The 23667-nt window shown below is 41.9% G+C and overlaps 1 protein-coding gene across 2 annotated transcripts in view; it reads right to left on the bottom strand.

Moving 5' to 3' along the window:
* The window catches only part of MBOAT2 (membrane bound glycerophospholipid O-acyltransferase 2), a 107288-nt gene that overhangs the window by 45187 nt on the left and 38434 nt on the right, over positions 1–23667 (bottom strand). For both annotated transcript variants that reach the window (XM_082642519.1, XM_082642518.1), the window contains exons 2-3: positions 22173–22318; positions 17992–18069 (exon numbers count right to left, since the gene is read on the bottom strand). In XM_082642519.1, coding sequence (XP_082498645.1) covers positions 17992–18069; positions 22173–22318 — 224 coding nt within the window. The remainder of the gene's footprint in view (positions 1–17991; positions 18070–22172; positions 22319–23667) is intronic.

A 23667-nucleotide genomic window follows, 5' to 3' on the forward strand; every position in this document is an offset into this window, starting at 1 on the left:
CGAGCCCGTATCTACCCACCCCTCCCCATCTCTACGGCGTCCCTCCTGTCTCCCAGCTGACTCGCCCGCTCTCTCTGACTGGTGGTCCTTCCACCACGCCCACCCTCTAACAATCCTATCACACAGAGCAGTGGGAACAATGTTGTGACATTACTTAGAATTACCTGGTGGGCTCCCACTGCACTTAAAACTACAATCTGGGCTTTCCTGGTGGCACAGTGGTTGGGAGTCCACCTGCTGATGCAGGGGACACGGGTTCGTGCCCCGGTCCGGGAAGATCCCCCATGAGCCATGGCTGCTGAGCCTGCGCGTCTGGAGCCTGTGCTCCACAACGGGAGAGGCCACAACAGTGAGAGGCCCACATACAGCCAAAAAAAAAAAAAAAACCACAATCTGTTACAAAACAGAAACCGAGTTACAGATGTAGAAAACAAATGTATGGTTACCAAGGGGGAAAGTGGGGGGAGGGATAAATTGGGAGATTGGGATTGACATATACACGCTACTCAGATAACTAATAAGGACCTACTGTACAGCGCAGGGAACTCTACTCAGTACTCTGTAATGACCTATATGGGAAAAGAATCTAAAAGAAACTGGATATATGTATATGTATAACTGATTCGCTTTGCTGTACAGCAGAAACTAATGCAACATTGTAAATCAACTATACGCCAATAAAAATTGATTTTAAAAAAACAAGCTAATTAACTGCAATCCGGTTCAGCCCACCTCTCTGACCTCATTTTACACCACTGGAGACCTTGGCCCACCAGGGACCAGCAAGGCTGGAGCTCTTGCTGGGCTCTGAATACGCCCAACACCGGACTCCTGAGAGCCTGGCCTAGGCTCCTCCATCTGCCTCGAGGGGTCTCCCTCTGGTTCCATGAATAACTGGCTCGTTTGCATCATTTAATTCTCAACTCATCTAAAGTAGCAGCCATGTCCTTTCATTCATCTCAGTCTTGGAAATAACATTGATTGAATGTTGTGTTTACCTGCTTATTATCTGTCTGGTCCCATGTGAACAGTAACTCCAGCAAGGCAGTCCTGCTCGCGGCCACCACTCCCACACCTAGAACCAACCACGGCACACAGAAGGTACTTGGGTACCTAACGCGGACTTGCTGACGACAGCCCCAAGTTCCCCACTTTTAAACTGGGTTGTCTGGCTTCTTATTATTAAGTTGTAAACGTTCTTTATGTATTCTGGACATAAGTCCTGTATCAAATATATGTTTTGCAAATATTTTCCCCCAGAGGCTTGCCTTTTGGTTTTCTTAATTTTTTTTTTTGGCCACGCAGCTTGTGGGATTTTAGTTCCCTGACCAGGGATCAAACCCAGGCCCTCATCAGTGAGAGCACAGTGCGAAATCCTAACCTCTGGACCGCCAGGGAATTTCCTTTAATGGTGTCTTTTGAAGAACAAAAGTTTTAAATTCTGATGAAGTACAACTAATCAGTTTTTTCTTTATGGACCATCCTTCGGGTGTCATATCTAAGAAGTCTTTGCCTAATCCAAAGACATAAAGAGTTCCTTCTATATCTTCTTCTAAAGTTTTATAGTTTTAGCTGTTATATTTAGTAGGGCTATGATACATTTTCAGTTAGTTGTGTGAGGTAAGGCCCAGCCAGGCTCGTTTCTTCACATATCCAACTGTCCCAGCACCACATGTTGAAAAGACCATGCTTCCAAATGAATGGCTTTGGAGCTTTTGTCAAAAATCAAGTGACCACAAATCTGAGGGCTTATTTCTAGACTCTCAATTTTGTTTAAACGATTAACATATCCATCCTTATATCATTATCACAGCATCTTTATTACTGTAGCATTACAGGAAGTTTTAAAACCGGAGAGTGTAAATCCAACTTTGTTGTTTTTTTTCAAAACTGTTTTGGTTATTCAAGTTTCTTTGTATTTCCATATAAATTTTATGACTGGCTTGTCAATTTCTACCAAAAAAGCCTTCTGGAATTTCTGTTAGGGATTACAGTGAATCTGTAGATCAGTTTGGGGAGAACTGCCATCTTATCAATATAAAGTCTTCCAATCCACGAATATGAAGTACCTCTCCATTTACTCTTCTTTAATTTCTCTCAGGGATGTTTTATAGTTTTCAAGTGTACTTGCATTTATTAAACTTATTCCTAAGTATTTTATTCCTTTTGATGCTCTTGTGAGTGGAACTGTTTTTGCACTTTCACTTTTGGAATATTTGTAATATATAGAAATATAGTTGATTTTGTATACCCATCTTGTATCCTACAACTTTGCCACACTCATTTATTAGATCTGGTGGTCTCTTCTGTTGCCACTCCAGCACTCCCTTGACGACTGTTTGTGAGATATATCTTTTCCACTCTTTTACTTTCAAGTTGTGTCTTTTCATCTAAAGAGTGCCTCTTATAGAAAGCATATGGTTAGATCTTTTATTATCCAGTCTGCCTTTTGATTCACATTTAATGTAATTATTGATACGGTTAGGTGTACACCTGCCATTTTGCTATTTGTCTTAGGTTTGTCTTGGGTCTTTTTTGTTCCTCCTTTACTGCCTACTTTTGTATTAAAAAATATTTGGGGGCTTCCCCGGTGGCGCAGTAGTTGAGAGTCCGCCTGCCGATGCAGGGGACACGGGTTCGTGCCCCCGTCCGGGAGGATCCCACATGCCGCGGAGTGGCTGGGCCCGTGAGCCATGGCCGCTGAGCCTGCACGTCTAGAGCCTGTGCTCCGCAACGGGAGAGGCCACAACAGTGAGAGGCCCGCGTACCGCCAAAAAAAAAAAAAAAAGGGACACGTTAAAATAATATAGTAACTCAACTTTGTCTTTTTTCTTGAGCATTGTTGTGCTATTTTGTGTTGAATCTCTCTCACCCATGGTACACAGCGGCTGACATCTCCACTCAGTTTTTTTTAATTCTTGGTTTTATTTTTCAGCCTCACTCGAGGAGTCACCCCTGTGTCTGTAATCTCAGTGGTCAGCCAAGGGTTGTTCAGGGCTTGTGTTCAAACACCTGCAGCCAGTAAGGCTTCTGTCCTCCGACGAGGGATCTACGTGTGGTTTTGAGAGCTCATGCTATGGTCCAGCAGTTCTCAAGTCCACCCCAACTTTCCCTGTCCCTCAGGCCTTCCCAGACCTCCCCTGGCGTGGATGCAGGCTCCAGTCAGCCAGGGGTGCGCTGAGGTCTTCCCTAGTCCCTTTAGAGCTCTCTCGCTGCCAGGATCTCTCTGCTGAACGTATGGACCACATCCTCAGGACAGGAGAGCTGAAGGCATATTCTCTGTGAACCACTGCATGGGTTTTCTGCCTTCCACTCTAAATCAAGTCAATCAAAGCTGCTGTTTTTGTGGCCATCCCTGCTCCAGGAGAACTACTCTGCCGGGGAATGAAGAATGGAGGTAAGCCCAGGCAAGAACACCACAATTCCCACTGTTCTCACTCAAAGGTCACCTGTTTTCTTTTAAATAAATGCGTCTCAATTTGTTGTTTACTTTTGGTCAATTTCCAGAGCCTTAAAATGGTTGTGACCAGTTGATCCAGTTTTATCACTGTTTTGGAGGGAGAAAATGTGCGGACCTTCCCATTCCTCAACAGCTGGAACTTCTGTCAATTAAAATAGGATTTGGTAGGCTAGCATGGAAATATTATTTCTGTGGGGGGTAAATTCAAGTTCTAAAATAGATCCAGAAAATCAGAAACATATCCACACCTAGAAAAGTCCTGGTGGCAAGAAGAGCTTGCCAGCCCTCAATGGCAGAGTCAGCTGAGCTCTGTTACCGGGAAATCGGTTCTGTATTTGTTACTCTAACAGAAGAATTTTAAAACACTTTAAAAAACCAGCTGCTCTACCAGCAAAAGCCAGCCATGCCGTCTTCATAAAGATTCAGAGGCCCCCCGTTTGTTCCCAGTCACTAATGTGCCACTGTCCTCTGTGGGGTCAGTAACCACCTCCCCAGGAGCCCCATTTTAGGCTTTTCCCTGGATATAGAGACACCAGATTCTGGAGTCCAGGGACCAGCACACACTCTTGATTTCTTCCTAGAGACCTGCAGGTAATCTCTGTTCCACAATAAAACTGCTGTGGCTCGGAAGGCAGGGCCTGCTGGGTTCCCTGCCCTGGCGCTCTGCCCAGGTGCCCTCTCACCTGGAACCATGAGGTCTCCACAGGTTACAAATACAATACAAGTCGTGAGGGAGTGTGTTTGTTCTTTTACAAAGCCTTATTCATGAAAAAAAGGAAAGGAGCTTAGCTGTATTCACTACACCAGACACAAACAGTGACATGGATACATGAAGCCACTCGATTCTTTCCTGTCCTCACTTTGTTTATGGATGACAGAAATGACCCAAACCGCCTGGCTACTGTTCAGCTCTTTTAAGAAATCTAACTCTGTTCCCACACCTGACTCTGTAACATAATGAAGTCACTTAATTGTGTTTTATAAAGAAAATTTCCAAAGTTGATTCAGATACACAAATAAAATTGGGTATTGGCTGTTGGTATTCAGCAAGATTATTTTATCGTTCAAAATGCAAAGACTTCTATGGGACTTCCCTGCAGTCCAGTGGTTAGTACTCAGTGCTTCCACTGCCGTGGCTCGGGTTCAATCCCTGGTTGGGGAACTAAGATTCCACAAGCAGCGCGGCATGGCCGGGAAAGAAAAAAAAAAAAAAAAAAAAGCGAAGACTTCTATAGTTAACATCAAGATTTAAGACCTCTGAATTGTAGTTCAAAATATCATCTGATTAAATAGTCCTTAAGTCAATAAATACACAGAAATGAAAATTTAAAGTTTTTTAAAACATCGAAAACTATGTCTGGCAGACAATGTAATGACAGAATCTTGAACTGAGAAAGACAATTACCCACAAAAATGCATCCAGATTTCAGCCTATTCTAGTTGCTACTAAAACCAGGACTATGAAAAAAAAAGTTTGGAAAAGGCTTCATGTCATCCCTACCACGCCCAAGTCAGAGATCCTGGGCCCCTCCCAACTGGAAGGCCAGGAACCTGTCACTCTCCGTTCTTCAGGGCTGCACTGTAACAAAGGGTCCTGAGCTCCCTCCCCATGTGCATGAAAGGTCACTCATCTTTCTTCTCTTATACTTCGGGGTGAAAAATACTTAGGTGGAAAAGGAGAAAAGGAAAAGGGTGATTCAGTTAATTCTGTAAAGATCTTCAAAGCAAGGGCAGCAAGGAAGACGATGCAAGTCCAGCTGTGTGATGTGATCTAATGAAGCGGCTGGAGCTGCAGAGCAACAGCGGACCGGGGCGGGGTCAGGAGGGAAAGAATCACAGCTGACGGCACCACCACCGACTGCAGGCTGACCACGCCAGGCGTGGTTTTCAGACGTCTAAGCCTCAAAACAAGCCAAGAGGAAACTGAAGCAAGGTTGTTCTCAGTGTTGGCTAACACGCGGGAGAAGAAAGGAGAAGTAAGGATTTATCCCAATGGCCTGGCTTCGCTGCTCAGCTGCCCGAGGAGGGTGTAAGCGAGGAAGGAGAGAGCTGGGGCCCAAGATGCTCTGGGTGTTCATCACTCGGGCTGCAGTGGAGACGGGCAGGACCAGAGAGCGGGCAGCACCATCTCTGCAGGGAAGGAACACCTGCAGGCCACTGACTCACGTCTCCTCCTGCCAGGGACATTTCCCCTCCTCCTTTGTCTCCATTTCTGTTACTTCTAAATGCCTTACCTTGCATCTTTAAGGATTATCTCCCAAGAAGTATCTTTATCTTCAACTTTTACTTATGCATTTATGTTATCTGCTAAGCATGAGTGGATAAGGTGAGTAGATTTAAAGATGGCTAAGGTTTACACCAATCTTTGAAAAGAATGGGAAAGGGAACTGAAAAATGTCAATTCAACTAATTTTCAAGAGAACTGAAGGCTAAGTGAAGGAATAAATCATGAATCTGTAGCAGCCCAGAACCATCACATGGGTCTCTCTCCAACACTCTGCTGCCCAAATACGATAGGGATCTGTGTCCACCCCAGACTGGACATCTGCCTCGTGTACAGAGTGACACGGGAGCAAGAGTGGCAGAGACAATGTATAGCAGGAAGGTGAGGTCAGGAGGACACCAACCAGGAGAACACATGGAACCAGCATCCCCTCTAGCACAGTGTGTGGGCTCTCAACCCGTCTCTGTCGTGTCACTGCACCCCCAGGAGCACGTCCAGTCGTGGAGGAAGGGAGGAAGGAAGCTCGGGTACGGGATCTGTGGTCTCCGCTGGCAGATTTCAGAGGCAGAGCAGCAGCAGGCAAAGAAGTGGACGGCGAGGGCATGAACACAAGGAAGTGTAAGAGCCCAGATGGCTCTGATGACAGGGCCAGGTTACAAAAGGCATGAGAGAATTGTAGACCAGCTGTCCTCAAGCTTTATGGCCCCAGGGTCCTCTACACTCTTCAAAATGACTGACAAAACCAAAGAAGCATAACGCACTTAAATAATGGCCACTGATATTTACCACAGGAGAACACAACTGAGAATTTTTAAAATATTTGTTAATTCAAGAATAACGACAACAAACCTACGATGCTAGGTTTTCATGAAACAATGTTTTTATGAGAAATAAGTATGTTTCCCAAAACCAAAAAAAAACAAAATTACTGAGGACAGCACTTTATTTATGCTTTTGCAAATCTTTTTAATATCTGACTTAATAAGAAGACAGCTGAATTCGCAAATGTTTCTGCTGCGGTATCACACATCATGTAGCCTCGGGAAAGCCCCACTGTACATGCAGGGGGGAAAGAAAGTGAAAAAAGCAAATCATATCTAAAGATTATTATGAAAACAGTTTTGACTTGACAGCCTCCTAAAAGGATTGCATGGACTCCTGGGGTCTCTGGACCATACTTTGCAAACTGCTAACCTAGAGAAGGGTAGATGACAGCACTCTGGAGGGACAAACACCAGAGCGGCCAGATAAGCCCCAGGATTGGGAAAGAAGTCGTGGGGAGGCAAGAGAACTTCCATCTGATATGTGAGCAGGCACAAACATTAAATCAGATACCAAATTTGGCTAGCACCTTTTGTTTTTCTTTGTCTGGGAGAGGGGTGGATGGAGTGGGGCATATATCAGAATCACTATCCCATTCTTTATCCCAAAGAGGTGAGAATTACTGCTATAGAAAATACTATTCCTGATAAAAGTATGTTCTGTTGGGTGTGCTGGGGGCGAGAAAAAATGGTTAAGAATCACTGATTAACTTATGGCTCTTAGATTTAACAGGAGTCGTCAAATGAAGGCTAGATAAGTTAAGAGACTAACCCAAGAAATAGAATTAAGAACTTTAGCTCCCCAACTCAGCATTCACACTAAGAGTAATTTATACTACCTGCATACACACCAATTAACAGTGAGGGAAAACACCCCCAAAATAAAATGGGTAGGACACTGAACATTTCCCATGGAAAACCCACACGTTGAGAATGTTGGGGAAGAACCGATCTTAGTGGCTACGTGGGGCTTTTTTTTTTTTAACATCTTTATTGGAGTATAATTGCTTTACAATGGTGTGTTAGTTTCTGCTTTACAACAAAGTGAATCAGTTATAAATATACATCTGTTCCCATATCTCCTCCCTCTTGCGTCTCCCTCCCACCCTCCCTATCCCACCCTCCCTATCCCACCCCTCTAGGTGGTCACAAAGCACCCAGCTGATCTCCCTGTGCTATGTGGCTGCTTCCCACTACCTGTCTATTTTACATTTGGTGGTGTATATATGTCCATGCCACTCTCTCACTTCGTCCCAGCTTACCCTTTCCCCTCCCCGTGTCCTCAAGTCCGTTATCTACGTCTGTGTCTTTATTCCTGTCCTGCCCCTAGGTTCTTCAAAACCATTTTTTTTTAGATTCCATATATATGTGTTAGCATACGGTTTTTGTTTTTCTCTTTCTCACTTACTTCACTCTGTATGACTGACTATAAAGCTGAGATACAATTATTACAGTACAGGCAGCTGTAAGGATTGCATGGGAATGCACCTCAGCATTTAACATGTATCTGACATAGGATTTGTGTTTAATAAACGTTAGCTATTACTGGCAGTTTAGCTATTACGAGTAACTTATTTGCGGGCTTCCCTGGTGGCACAGTGGTTGAGAGTCCGCCTGCCGATGCAGGGGACACGGGTTCGTGCCCCGGTCCGGGAAGATCCCACATGCCACGGAGCGGCTGGGCCCGTGAGCCATGGCCGCTGAGCCTGCGCGTCTGGAGCCTGTGCCCCGCAGCGGGAGAGGCCACGACAGTGAGAGGCCCGCGTATCGCAAAAAAAAAAATAAGAGTAACTTATTTGCAATTAAAGTTGTCTATTGTCCTTTAGGGGTTTCATCTTATTCATTTCTTAACTTTTATCATTTTCTTCGTTGGATTTTATTTTCAAGTCTTTAAGTCCACTCCCTATACATTTTAAAGCTCTCGTGTCTAAGGAAAAATGCTTTGCATACTATTCTAAATAATAGCTCTGAATTCACTCATGTTTTGAAATGAAACTATGCTCCAACAAAATGAGTTCTATACAAGATTTTTTAAAACTTTGAAAGGCAAATAGTGCCAAGCCCATCCTGAAACCGTTATCTTCTTCCCAAGGCAAGTCTTGGCAAGGCACATACTCTGTACTACCCCAAGGTTAATTTCCAGGCCAGGAAAAGATGAGCAATCCCATCTCTTTTCTGGGCCTCGCTAAGTTTAAGCCACAGCTCAGTTTTCACTGTGAGAAATAGATGCCCAGGCTCACTTGCTGTAACATCCTTTCACTAAAATGCCCAGCCATTTTTCAGGTCATCAGATATTTCCCCTATTACTCTTTGTCTCTCTCTCTCCATAACTACTCTAAATAAGGACTCTGTTTAATAAGCCAGCAGCAGCAGGTAGGACAAGGTCAGTATCTTTCCTCTACACAAATTAATTTATCAGAAAGAATTTTAAAATTCTCTTTTTAGTCAACTGACATTAAAATAGTATTTTAAAGTACTATTTTTTAAATATTTATTTATTTATTTGGTTGCACTTGGGTCTTAGTTGAGGCAGGCGTGCTCCTCAGTTGCGAGAGGTGGGCTCCTTACGTGTGGCTCGCCAGCTCCTTAGTTGTAGCAGGTGAACTCTTAGTTGCAGCATGCATGTGGGATCTAGTTCCCTGACCAGGAATTGAACCCAGGCCCCCTGCACCGGGAGCACAAAGTCTTAACCACTGAGCCACCAGGGAAGTCACTAAAGCACTATTTTATAGTAGTATTTACAACATCATAAATCAACTCTAGTAAGAATTTTTTTAAAGTCTATATTTATTATGTATTTGAAATAATATCAACTTCAAGCATGGAGCTTGTAAAAATCTGAACAATTTTAAATAAAGGAAGATTATTTAGAGAATAAAATCACAATTATTCAAATATTTCTCTAAAGGGTAAAGGCTTTTAAAAAGATTCCAACACCACATTCTAATGAAGACTAAGGAAAAGCCAGTCACAATACAATGTCTCCATTCTTGCTATTTTTCAAAAAATAAACCAGGCTGTTTATGTTATCTGGTAAGCAGGTGAAAATTTCTTTTTGTTTCTCCAATTTAAAAAAAAAAACAAAGAAACAAAAAAAACTTTAAAAGAATCTCAGTAAATCAATAATCTAACAACAGAAATTAATTTCACAGACTTCCAGGGCTGACCGTTACCGGTTTTGTTACCGGTTCTAGTGACCTCACATTTTGGAACTACAGTTTCTTCTCTGTACAGTAGGGGATAATGACACCCCCACACGGGACTGTAGGCACAGTTAAATGGAATATTTATAAAGAGCACTCAACAAGGTGGCTGAACATGGAAGTCACTCCACCATTCAAGCTCCAAAGTCCAAGTCCAAACACCCTGTTAAATCACACTGTTTCTAATACAGTGAAGACAAAACCTGCCCATGTCAAGTCTGTAAATGTACCATAACAATACACCACAAGCAGACTCAGCATTCAGCAAGCCCTAGTTTTCCAAAACAATTTCCTCATTTCTTACCTAAAAGTAAAAAAAAAAGACCATTCATGCAAGCTTTTTCTCTCACAAAACTTCAACACGGACCACATATTTTAGGTAAACAGCATGGTGTTACGACACACATAACTGAATGATTCTGTTGATCATTTTAACAGATGGTTACATGGGTTTTAATTTTTCCTTCAACATCCTATCAAGGATTAGGATCTTGTTGTAAAAGATTAGTTTCCAGAGGTACCCAAGATGAAAAGGTGAGCCCTTGTACTTTGCCAGTGAAAAGTACATATTCTTATTTTTAATTATTACAACTATCTGGTTATGTTTATTAATATATGAATTGTTATTTTCAAAATAAGAAAGATATGTCATCTAATTGGATAATATCTTCAAAACTCCCTTTTGTTTTTTAATTGATTAATTTGGAGAATGAGCTATCAGTATCAAACTGGCATTTTAGACAGACCTGACCTGGCAGGGCCCCATTACATGAGTCACCTGTGCAAACCTCTTCCTATGCTAACACATTCAGATATAAGAGCAACACCCAAAGAAACAGCGCTATTTACCAAGGGATGGGTGTTCGTGTTGTCAGCAACCCCACATTAATGTAATCCTACTACTTCATAGAGAAACCCTTAATCCAAGGAGAAAAAGCTTCCCTTCCTGGCTCAAGAATGACTGGATCCTTAACAGAGATCCAGTTTACAACTGGAAACACAACTTAGAATTCAAATACCTCCCAAAGAGATACTGTTGTGCCTTAATGGTGTAAAGGAATCTGAATCAGACCCTTTCCCGAGTGCAGGATTTGATGGTATGACGGTATGTCCTAAAGATTCTTCAGAATCCAGCACGGTCTGGACATCCTAATACCTCTCACCAAGTAACGGGTTTTCCTTCCCATGGGAATTGAGAATATTGAAAAACCTCAGATCCTAAGCACAATATGCCAAAAGGCCACTGCATCCTTTTGGATAAAAATATCTGCATCTTTGCTCTAAGGAAGTGTAACCAACACATACAAATCCCTGCCTTTGTTCAGGACCCTGCTGGCTCCCATCACCGCTCCTCAATCAATTCAGGGTATTTCTATTTAACGACCCATTCTCCTAATCATAAGGCTTAAAAAAAAAAAAAAAAAGCTTAATGCTTAGAAGTAATAAAGTGCAGAAGCAAAAAGCTTGGGTGCTGGGTGCAATCAGACACACCCAGATCTAATCCCAGATTTACCTCCTACTAACCTGCTTCTGGGGAAACAGATCTACTGCGCCCACCTCCAGGGCTGCTGCTAGGATTAGGTGACAATCCATGTGCTCTGCACAGTGATGGATACGAATAATTACTGAAACATCAACTGTTGTAAGGATAAGATAATGTAAAAAATCAAGTTTAGAATTACTTACAGTTTTCCAGTTGAAATCCAGCTCTTAGCTCAGGATAGCACAGCAATACCCAAAGGGCCTGTACCTTCATTCCAAGCCACTGAAAGGCTTTTGAGTACGGCCCACAGAGAGTGGAAAAGGAAAAGTCTAAGAGCCCAGTTTCCTTCCTGCCACATTTTATTCCCTCTCGTGGGATTATGGGGTTGTCCTTGGTGAAGTTAATATTCTCCCCACAGAGCTCCTGCCGTGCCACTAACTACTGCTCATTAACTTCATGAGGACAAATCTTCAAGTGACTTGAGGCTTCTGCCCGCCAGACGGCATTTCCGAGATCTTCATTCGTTCCTAGTAGACCTCAAGCAGTTCTTCACGATATTTCTATCCAGATATCCATATTGCAGGAGTCTCGGCGGTACTGGCAGATGACAGGTGAAAATGGATCCCTGTCCTACCTGCTCTTCAGGGTCACGGATGACTGAGACAAAAGCACATCAGCTAAAACTGCCTGGTCCTTCCCTAACCTCACCCCCATGCCCAGGGCCACTGCTCTACAGCCAGCGTCAGGGGGAGAAGATCAGGTAGGGAGCAGGGAACACGACCGACTGCCAGTCAACCCATCAAGCTTGCCATTCGAGGCCTGCTGCACGGATGAATATCATCTGCTCGGAAATACCCAACCAAAAGAGGTGCAAAAAAAGCCTACAAATACTCATTCAACGGAACAGAACAGAGAACCTCTCTTCCTGAGCTTCTATCACCCATACGCTCAACAATGGTATTATAAAATGAGGAAAGCATCCCTGCTGAGGAGTTCATAGTCTGGGAGGAGAAAAAATGAATTACAGCGACTGCGTGAATACTGACAGCAAAAGCTCTGACGTGACAGCGGCAGGAGCAGCAAAACCCAGCAAAACGCTCGGTGACCAGGAATGGCCTCTGAAGGCATTTCCCCCAGAATGTGAACCCTCTTCTTGGCAGCCGATCCCTATATGCAGACAAAAGCTTACCTGGGCTCACCTGGGCACCCACATGCTCCTCAGCTGAGTCACTGGTTTAATGCAATTTAGACTCAGAAAGGTAAAGTGAGTTGGCTAAGGTCCAAGAGCTAATGAAATGTAGCAGAACTGAATTCAAACCCATACATATCTGCCCCTATTACTCATCCAATGAATCACTAAGGCCACCTGGGGGGAAGTCGGAGTTTGAAGTTGATCTTCTCTCATGTCCTAGGCCTGCTGTTCAATTTTATACCAATACAAGAGGATCCTGAGGAACATGGTTTTTAGTATTTCCCAATATTTAAAAATATATTTTAGCATAAGTCTATTTAACACCAAACATTTGTATTCTGCTGAGCACATAGTAAATGGCTGATGTAGATACACTTTCTTCTTTTTACTACTTTCCAAGCTGGTCACTCCTTTATGCTTCCTCAGCCCTGAGGGCATCATCTTTTATAACAGTAATCACAGTGTGATCCGTAGTTTGACAGTAAGTGTCTTGCAGAGACGGAGCATGTCTTTTTATCCATCACTGGGTCCCAGCATCACGTAACAAATACTTGTTGCATGACTGACTGTCTTAACATCTCCAACTCAGCGGTGCCTATCAGAGGGTAAGGACCACATCTCCACTGTCTCTGAGTTTCTGGAAACACTGTGGCACACAAGGTGTTTGTTCAAACTGGTGGGTAGCTGAGCCATGGGACGGTGGGGTTAAAATCACCTTCTTACAGCTTTTACAATATCATCCCATACAAAGCTTGGCAACCCATTCACAGATGCAGTTTTACTCTATGTATCTACCTCTTTTTCATGTTTTCTTTAGGTCATTTGTTTTGGTGAAAATTACTTGCCAGGTTATAAAGAAAATACTTCTGCTTAACTTCTCAAGGTTATCAGGCTCTCCTGTGCTTCCCATGTTAACTATCCCACATTTCTGCTGTTTATATTTAAACAAGGGCAGTTGCCTTGTGCCGTGTTCCAAAATCTGCGACTGTTTTTTGGAACTTGAAACAAGCTTCCCCACAGAAAAGTTAAAAAACAAAAAACGCAAAACTAACATGAAGGGCACTTAGGTTCTCACGCCCATCCACAAAAGCTTACTGAGCCCATCAGAACACCATGGGACCCAGCCACACTGCGCTACCTTCTCCAGGGAAAATGCCTTCCAGCCCCAGCTGGGAGCACCTGAAACGCATCGCTATCCTCCTTCCTCTTTTAACCAAGTGAGAAAGGCTCTCCCTCCACCCGTTCCCCCATTCCCATCCCTTCTGTCTCTCCCCTACAGTCCACTCTCCCCAGGAACAGAGATCCAAGCAAAGCCCAGGAGATGCTCAGTTCTGAGAATCAGGGCAGCTACAATGCTTGTTCACAAAATTCTCACAGGGCAGCCCTGAGATGGTGCACAGGGATTCTGAAGGAGGCAGAGACCGTGGCCCAGAAGCAAGAGCTCTAGGAGGCTACTTGGAAAGGGCTTGCTGTCACACAGAAGTCAGGTTATGATTCACTCATTCATTCAGCAGACACCTATTGGGAGCACACAACCTCCAAGGCGGTGTACCACATTCAGAAAACCAAACAGGTAAGACGTGACTGCCGTCACTGAATTTGTGGTGTATGAAGGCAAAAGACATTACTCCCCCAAGCCTCTCACTGTAACTGAGGCCATCCTTCCTTGGGTCAAAAATGTGCATCTTCATACTTCACCTAGCAGGTACCAATTCCATCTCAGGATTCCTAAGAACAGCATATATACTCCCTTTAAGCGTCTGAAGACAGCTTCAAGTCCCCCTTCAACACCTACATTTCCTTCCTTCGAGGGCACTGCAGGTTTTCAACGTTCCTTTCGACGCTTCATTCTTATAACTAAACTCAAGAAAACATGGACGCTTCTGAACATCTATAAATTTGCCTAAATGAGAAAATATACAAAGTTCTTGAACCAACGTTCAGAAAGCATGCTACTTTAAGACTGATCTGCCTTCTTGCACCTCCCTTTACAGTGTTTTTTATCTTTTTAATAGCTTTATTGAAGTAAAATGTACGTGCCAACAACTCACCTAATTTAAGTGTACAATTCAATGAATTTTAGTGAATTTATATAGGCAGTTTTGCAACCAAAAGCCTGCTGGAATTTTGACAGGCATTGCATTGATCCTATGGATCAACTGTGAGAGAACTGCCGTCTTAACGATACTGAGTCTGCCGATCCATGAATGTGGTGTCTCTCTCCATGCTTTAGGTCTTCCTTCATTTCTGTCAGCAAAGATTTTTATTTTCAGTTTAGTGGTCTTGAACTTCTTTCAATAAATTTATTCCTAAGCATATTATCCTTTTCGATGCTCCTGGGAATGAACTTTTAACAAATTTCACTTTTGGACTATTTCAATATGTAGAAATAAAAAGAATTTTTGTGTATCGCTCTTATATACTGTGATTTTACTATTCCCTTTATAATTTTTTTAAATAAGATGTTTTTCATTATCACGCTAAGTGTTAAACATCAAGTCCTGAGTCCTGCATTAGTTCACTTCCCTTTCAAGCAAAAGCTATGCCAAGAAGGTGAACATTTCAATCAGCTTTTTAGAAACCATCTGCTTCAGAACAATAATCCAAAGTAAATCGTTAATAAACAAGTTCATTATTCCATTTTTTGTGCTATAGCAAGTTTAAAATTACCACTTGGCAAACTTTATTTCATATTTTTGAAACTAGCAGGAAGAGTGTGTGTCTGCCTTCCTCTCTTTTTTCAAATCCCTGTGGCAGGAGTGTGCTTAGTATATGGTCCACCCGCTTTTTAGGTAAAGGAAGTCTGATGGAAGCACAGGTCAAGTTCGTTGTTCACATACTGTCTATGTGCACAACGACAGAACGGAGAAAAGCCATGACAGAGGCTGTGTGTCCTGCAGAGTCTAAAATACTTGCTATCTGGTCCTTTACAGTTTGCCAACCCCTGCTCTCAGAAACGCTGTTCAAATCTGTGAAAGTTAAATTCTCCCCATACTAATTAAGGAGAATCAATATCCTAAGATATAGGACCTTCTATCCCTAAATACTCTTTTTCTTCTTGCCTCTAACACTTAAGGTTTTCAATTTTTTTCCTCAAAAACTTCAAAGCTTATATGAAAATAAGCTTTGAATTCTAGAATAAATTAAATTTTAATGGTAAATTAAAAAGCACTGAATTCTAGAATAAATTAAATTTTAATGGTAAGTTATCTAATTATGGATCAGAATAAAACAGCATACATACAAGTGTGAAATAAAGGGAGCTACAAAAATAAAGTTTATATTAAAATATTTTAATTTACAAATGGATTTGTTACAGAGAGTGCAAAAACTACACTATGAACAGCTTACAAAGTATATAAAACAAAGAGATCCAAGAATTTTTAAACTGTTAAATACTCAGGGAGTCCAAATCCTTCACTTAAAAAGATTTAAACCCTTGTTGTTCAAAGAAATATATTACACATACCATGTAAAACTAGACTGAAAGAAATAAACAGAACTGTATTATACATAAATAATAACTTTAGATAATAGAGTAATGCTATAAGCCCCATCTAGTATATTTGAATGAAATTCTGAAGTCTGGACCCATTAAACATTTTTAATTAATGTAAAGGCCTAAGTGAAAAGGGAGGAAAAAGCACGTACGGATAACAAGAAAAAAACAAAAAGGAAAAAGTAAAGTCAAACAGAAAAACACATAGGTATAAACTGAAGTTGAAGGGAGCTAAAAGAGAGTAAAATACACACTTTCTAACTTAATTACTCACCTACTCTTTATTGCCAACACTAGCAACTAGCATGGCAAACCCATTTATAATAGCCTGCTCCAAGGATGGTGTCAAATTCTAAACCCGGGCAGCGTATATGCAAGTAGCACTTTCCTCCTGATCACTTACTGTAAAAGAGCAACAAAATCAACTGTATCCAACTGTGTCTCTAAGGCTGCACCTTCCAACAGACTTTTCTATGATCACAGAAATCCTCTCTGTCTGCACTGCCCAGTACAGTAGCCACCAGCCACCTGTGGCTATTGAGCACGTGCCGTGTGGCCGGTGTGGCTGAACAACTGAGCTTTAGATGTCAATTAATTTCAATCTACAGGCCACATGTGGCTAAGGGCGCCATACTGGACAGAGTCTGAAGTGTTAAAAGTTAACTTCACAGACTGCCGTTGCCTTTCAGAAAAGAAACAATTTCCTTTGACCAAATATGAATCTACTAGCCTTTCGATTTAAAAGACTTTTGTTTACGCAGGGATACACAAGTTACCTGTTTTCAGTAATCTAACCAGATTTTCCTTCTTTTTCCAGATTCAAAACATACAGCTCTTTTGTTCAGATATTAAAGACAGTATCGCTTCGAACTTGTCATCTGTATGAGATTTTATTAAAAGGGTCATGATGGTATAAAAATTGCTTTTTTTTTGATACACCATCAAAATATTTTACTCCTCTTATAAAAATTAAAATCAAAACACCAAGAACCTGGAGTACTACAGTACAGGAGGGAGGGGGAAATCAACGCAGGTGGCACCAGTGGAAATTGAGGGAAGACACTGGGCCAAAACAGACCGGGTGACCCATGAGTCAAACACTGAAGATGCAAAATAGAATGAGATTTGGAAAAAAGCTAATTGCTTAGTTACAAGTCCATCATTTCTTGTACAGAACTCTTGGAGCCACATGTACATCAGAATTCAGAGACACAGTGCACCAGATATCACAGAACACCCCCAGCAGGATTGGCCAGCAAGATCTGCAGGTACCAGGCCCCTGGGTGTTCAACCAAGTAAGTGCTGCACACCTCTACTTTCCTGTGTACATCTCTGGCCCAGACCTCCACACCAGCTCCCCAGCATCGGAGAACTGCCTCACAGACACCCTAAAGTCAACAGGCACTTATTCAGCAAATACCCAGAGTGTTTACTACATATGAAGCACTGTTTTAGGTGACTATATACCTGTTTGAAATGCTTATCCCCTAGACATGCTCCCCACCTCCAGGGGTCTCTACGCTCAGAAAACAGTGCTTCCATCTACCTGACTGTTCACACCAGGAACCTGGAGGCCTCCTGACACCCTTCTTCCCCGTCAATCACTAAATCCTTCCACACGTACCTTCTAAATCTCTCTCCAATGTGTCAGACTCACTCCAACTCTCCACGGCTGCCCCTCCTAGACTAAGCCAAGAGTCCTTACCTGGAGGTGGTTATGCCCCCCAAGGGACCTGTGAAAATATCTAGAAACATCCACGGTTGTCACAACTTGGGGAGGAGGTACTACTGGCATCTAGTGGGCGGGGGCCAGGGAAGCCGCTAAACATCCTACAGTGCACAGGCCAGTCCTGCACATCCAAGAATGATGCAGCCTAAACTGTCAATAGCGCTGAGGTTGAGAAACCCTGCTCTAAGTAAATAGAAGAGTGCTGCATACCAAGGGTTTTATTTTTGTATTTATGACAGTTCTTGAAAAAGTGATCACAACTTACAATAATTTTTAACAATGATTATTAAAAATAATAATTTTTAATGTAATAAAATTCTACTTGACCCAATTCTATTATGTTGGAATACGTATTATATGTGAGTAAAGCGAACACTTACTTGTGCATGTTCTCCACTCCTATTATGATCATGATACAGTAGGAGATTCCACTTTGTACAAGAAAATGTAAGGCATACCTGTGAAAAGTAAGAACACTGTTAGAAGAGCCCATGCACAAACATCAAATTGAAATAATTTAGGCTAAAAAGTGCTTATATATAACACACGACACTGCCAGATTAAAAAAAGGAAGCAAACCTCCAAAGCCTAAAATTCTGTGGATACCCTAGAGAGGGAGTCCCATCCCACAAGCCCCACAAGAGCTGGAAAAATAAGACAAAACCCCATAAAGCCACACTTGGGGTCCCAGCATTCCACGTTTACCAGCTACATGAAAGCCCTATGGGGTCCTGAGGCTCAAGGTTTACAGCTTTTTCTATAACTCAGGAACAGGGATGAAAAGGAGTAAGAAACCTGGATTTCAGAATAGTCCTGCCAGAACATCAGTTTTGGGCTTCTACCCAAACTACCTTCGCCAATACAGCTTTGTATGTGCAGTTATCTTTTCAAGTATTACTTACAAAATAGCAAGAAATACTAAATATTAGAATTCACTTAAAAGCAGGTACACCCTAATTTATTTATTCTGAAAACATGACGGCTCAAGTCAAATAAGCTTCCTTATACAAATCCAGTCAACCCTTAATTTGCAGTAATCTATCTACAAAACGTTCTCACTGAGATGACACAGTTTCTTCTAACGTTCTAGTGTAGAAATCTACCATTAACTGAGAGAACTAACTTATCCATTCATGTCACAAAATTCAGGCAAAACATGACTCAGATCTCTGGTTTTAAAATCCATCCAAATTATCCCTAAGATTACGCATACATGTGCGCGCACACACACAAACACAAAATTTCCATTTTCTTTCCCCTTTGATGGCATGAATAATGTATGAAAACATTTTCAAATCATTGTATACAATTTAAAGTATCAATAAGTATCTTAAGCTATGATTAAAATTACTTTCTAACCCAATCATCATAGAATAACAGGCACCTCCAAAATGGAAAAGCTACTTAATTTTTTTTAATTTTCCATAGAAATATTACAAATAAGAAGTAGGCTCCAAGGCAGGCCCATAGAAGAAACTTATTTTACTCATTGTACAAAGAATGTCTGTCAGTCTGTCTACTTGTCTCTTCCTCTGCCTAACACACACACACACACACACACACACACACACGGAAACAATGTCGGCCTGGAATGCTACTATACAACCAAAGGACCAGGAGGCAGCAGAAAAACGTATTTGTGTATAAACTGAAACAGAAAGAAGCTAAGAAAACATGACTAAAACACACACTTTGCAAATTAATTACCAGCTCCTATTTATTGCCAGCACTAACGGAGTTCGTGTGAAAATGCTGAAGTGGCCTGCTGGACACCTGCAAGGGCTTTATTCATTGGAATAGAACTCATTAACGATAAATGAAAAAAGATTTTGAAGACTCTTGGGGAAATATCTTTCCTTTCCTATTGAATAAATTTCCTTGGAACATGAGGGATATATGACAACTTAGAAGCTAAAAGGTCTATGTTTCAAATAGCAAAGTGGTGCCTTCTGTCACTTGGAGACGCCCACTCCCCGGGCATCGCCATTCAGATGACAAGCTTGGCGACCTTCTGGAGTGCCATATGACACTCTGCCAGTAGTACAAGCCTTTGTTCCTGGGATAATATAAGTCTATCTGTACAGAGTGGACCTGCATTGCCCTCTATTTCACTGGCCTCCACAACAAGCATCAAGTTGCCTGTACACTCAACCACAGCACTGGTGACTTTCCTCGTAATTTCCCATCCGCAGCTACTCTACTTGCCCTTATTAGAAAAATGAGCATAATAAGTACACAGTAGCTACCTAGTACTTTTCAGGATTAAAAGATAACACATGAAAAGTGTTGACTGGGTTATCTGGCACACAGTACGCTTTCAAATATTAAGTATTATTAGGGAGGTAAAAATGCAGCCAAGAAGGTATCTTAGAAGTTTATTATAATCCAGCCCTCATCATTTTAGAGTTGAGAAAATGAAGTCCTAACATATACCCAGTTAGTACCCTAAGTGACAATGAGACTCAAGTTGTTTCCTCCTGGGCAACTTATCCACTGGCTGATTCTTCACAGGGTGAGCTGAAGTGGAACCCCATGGACTGTGTATCATAATCTTTCAAACAAAACAATCCTTTATGCCCAAACTTCAGTTTTTTTTAGATATCACATTTTACATATGTTGAATTTCAAATCACACTAAAGGCAGGTAAAAAATTTATGTTTAGCAAAAAAAGAGTTTTAAAAAGGTTGAGAAACACCTCTTCGATTGTTCCACTGATCTTTACTGAACGTCCATTTTCCGAAAGGCACAGTACTGGCCACTGGGAATAAAGAGTCAGGGGATACAGTTTCTGTCCTCAGAGTCTAGTCTCAGACTGTCCAGTCTAGAGAGAAAGGCATACTTTAATACTGTATGATAAACTGAGGAAGAGGTTGGATAAACATAAATATTTCTAATCTGGACCACTGACTGGACAATGGGACCAACAGACCATAGTCACAATAACAGTCTTGACCCTGAGTAATTTTCCCTACTCACAAGGAGCTGGCTACTGTGCGGAGCCCCCTTCTGAAGTATTACATCTTTTAGTCATCACAACCATCCCTGGTTCCATTTTACAAATGAGAAAAGTGACGCTAAAGAGGCTAAATAACATGTTCAGTCACACGGCTACCGCCGAGGCACCCAGAGTGGAATCCAGGTCTGTCTGGATTCAGAGTCTAAGCTCCAGTCTGTTACTCTACACCGCTGTCAAATAGCTAAATAAGTAAATAAAAGTATAAAGTAATTCTCAGTTAATAGAAACTTATAGATGATGGTTGATATAGGAGGGTTCATTATATTATTTTCTGTACTTTTATATTCGAAAGGCTCCATAACAGAAAGCTAAATACACACACACACATACACACTACCCCCATGACATGATTTACAAGAAGTTTAAATAGAATCACCTGAGAAACCTAAGAAAACTTTGATGACATAAATTCAATGTTATCAAGGAAGTGGAGAAACCATGCCTCGATCTGAGGTAAGAGATCCCGCTGAGACCCCGAGGACTCCGCACACACCCACCACTGGCCGGGCCTATCAGAGGACTGGTCACAGGGCAACATGGCAGAGACTGAATAAATTATCTCTGATTCTTCGTGAGTTTCTAGGACACATGTGCAACTGCCAGAGGCAAAAACTAGATTAAGAAATACCAGTACATTTCAACCCTCCCAAGAATCAAAAACAACCTCCTAGAACAAATGCAGAGGCATTGTCAAACTCCAACAGTCTACACCCCACAACAGAAGCTACGAAACCACAGATCGAGTGACTGCATTTCCATCCTCTCAGGGAACTTCCATGTCCAACAACAGTCTGCCGAACAGCAGACCTAGAAAGCCTTCTCTGGGACTGTGTAAACATAGCAAATGAGCAAGCAGCATAAGCTCTCACTTAAGAAGGAAAATTCGGGAGAAATCATAGAGCAGAGGGTCCTTGCACTGAGCGTCTCTGCTGTTTCGTGGAGACACCATGCACTTCTCCGGATTCCCTCTGTCACATACAACCACCGTCACCTGGGACGAACAGGAAGTGACAGTGTTTCTGTATTGCTTCACAGCCCTGACAATTAAGAAGGGAGCTAAGTGAAGGAAACACACATACACACAGCCTCTGAAGGGCCATAAATAAAAGCTTTCCATGCTAAATAATTCTCCCCCGTCAAAACCAACCAAACTAAAAACCTCTTTTGGCTAATGGCAGAATCTAAAAAATGGTAATAGAGTTCTATCAATGGGCTTTACCAGACTCTTAAAAGCCACTTGCACAGAAAGAAAAAAGCTATTTTAAATGGTTCATTTGTCTTGGCATAAAAGACCTGCAAGACAGGTGAAAGAGCTACTCATGACAGAATAAAACGTCTTTATATCCTTTTTCTTCATCTGTCCTTTCTCCTAAGTTGTAAATAATAAATTGCCCTCTGAACCCCAACTGAAGAGCCCACTCTCCACTCTTTTTTTATATTAAAAATAAAAACAGAACAAAACTCCACATAACGTATCCTTCTACACACTCAAGTCACAAAGACGTCCAAAGTCTTCATTAAATATGATCAAAATAATTACTTACCATCCAAAGCAAAAAAGTGCAAGATAAAGGCCCAAAAGGGTAGCAACGACATGTCTTATAAAAGAGCTAGTTTTGCTTGAATGTAGGTAAGTTCGAAACCAAATGGCTGCTAGCAAGGCAAAGAGTTGGCACACTACAAAGTTGACCTGTGAAGAAAAATTAAAATTTCATATTAGCAACACAGACTTGAATTTTTCATTTGATGTTACATTTAAATTCTCAGGACAAAAACACCAAGGTTACAGAAAATTAAGATCTCCCAGTTTACTAAAGAAACAAAACAAAAATCGGGGCGTCTTCCCAGGGATGACAGCCTCAAGTTCAAAGTGAAGGGCTGATGCACACCTGGGTGCTACACTTGGCAGGGACGCTGGCGCCCAGCGTGGGGAGAGGCCTGGGGGTGGGGGGGCCCTGGAAGAATCTGGAAGGCACAGGGATGCAGACGCAGAAATGGAAAGCACGGGGTACCCTATGGTTTGAGAGAAAGAGAAACTTATTTTAATGACTTGGGCGACCCTGTAACTGGTGGAAAAGAAGAGCTCTGAGTGTCTCCAAAACTCCTCTGGGTCAAGACCTGGTCAAGATCCCTGAGAGTCTGTAGAATGCACCCTCTTCCATCTGGAGTTCCATTCCATCCCTGGCGAGGGAGTCAAGGGGATGCTGCTGGTCTGAAACTACCACTGAAAGGAACCAAATGTCTCAGCTCTGGGGGCCTCAAGCACTGGTCCAGGAGGCAAGCAGGTGAATAAGAGAAAGGAGCCTCCAGAAAGCCATGAGGGATAGCGTTCTCCCCCAAGCCCGCCAAGGCAAGTTCTTAAACGTCCTCATAACTCACCAGGAGCGACATCGTTCTCAATTTTCAGGAACGCACACAAGCTGGTAATAGTGCTGCGGCTCTTTTCTCTCCCTTCACATTACTTTTGCCCTTGCAAAATGATAAAATAAAAAACTACAAATAAGACTCTCCTGTGGTGTTTAAAGACTCAAGAAAAACCTGCATTTCTATCCCTTATGAAGTAGGTTCTCATAGAACGTTAAGGAACACATGCTTTAGAATCTACAAATACAGGAAAAATACATTTGACATTAGGGACTTGTAAGAAACACATTTCACAACAACAAAATCACTGCTGCAGGGACCTCAATTAGGAACAAATCACACCATCTACATGTTGATGCTGCCACAGATCCACAGAGACATCTCTGCCTCAAGACACAGACAACTACGTGCTTTTTCTTACATTACAAGGAGAAAAACAGTTGAACATTGTTGTACATTGTCTGAGAGACCATTGTTCTTTGAAACAGCTACACTTAATACAAGCAAACTGTCATTCCAACAGGTTCTAAGCACTTTTTCTCTCCTAAAGGGTTCCAACGATATTTTTTTAATTAAGCAAAAAGTAGATATACCAGAAAAATGAATATTGACATTAATAACTACTCACATCTACAAAACTTCTTACAGTTTAAAAACTTTCAAATATCTCATAAC

The sequence above is a fragment of the Mesoplodon mirus genome (genome assembly GCF_964341445.2).
Source record: "Mesoplodon mirus genome assembly, chromosome: 14".
Taxonomy (NCBI): Eukaryota; Metazoa; Chordata; class Mammalia; order Artiodactyla; family Ziphiidae; genus Mesoplodon; species Mesoplodon mirus.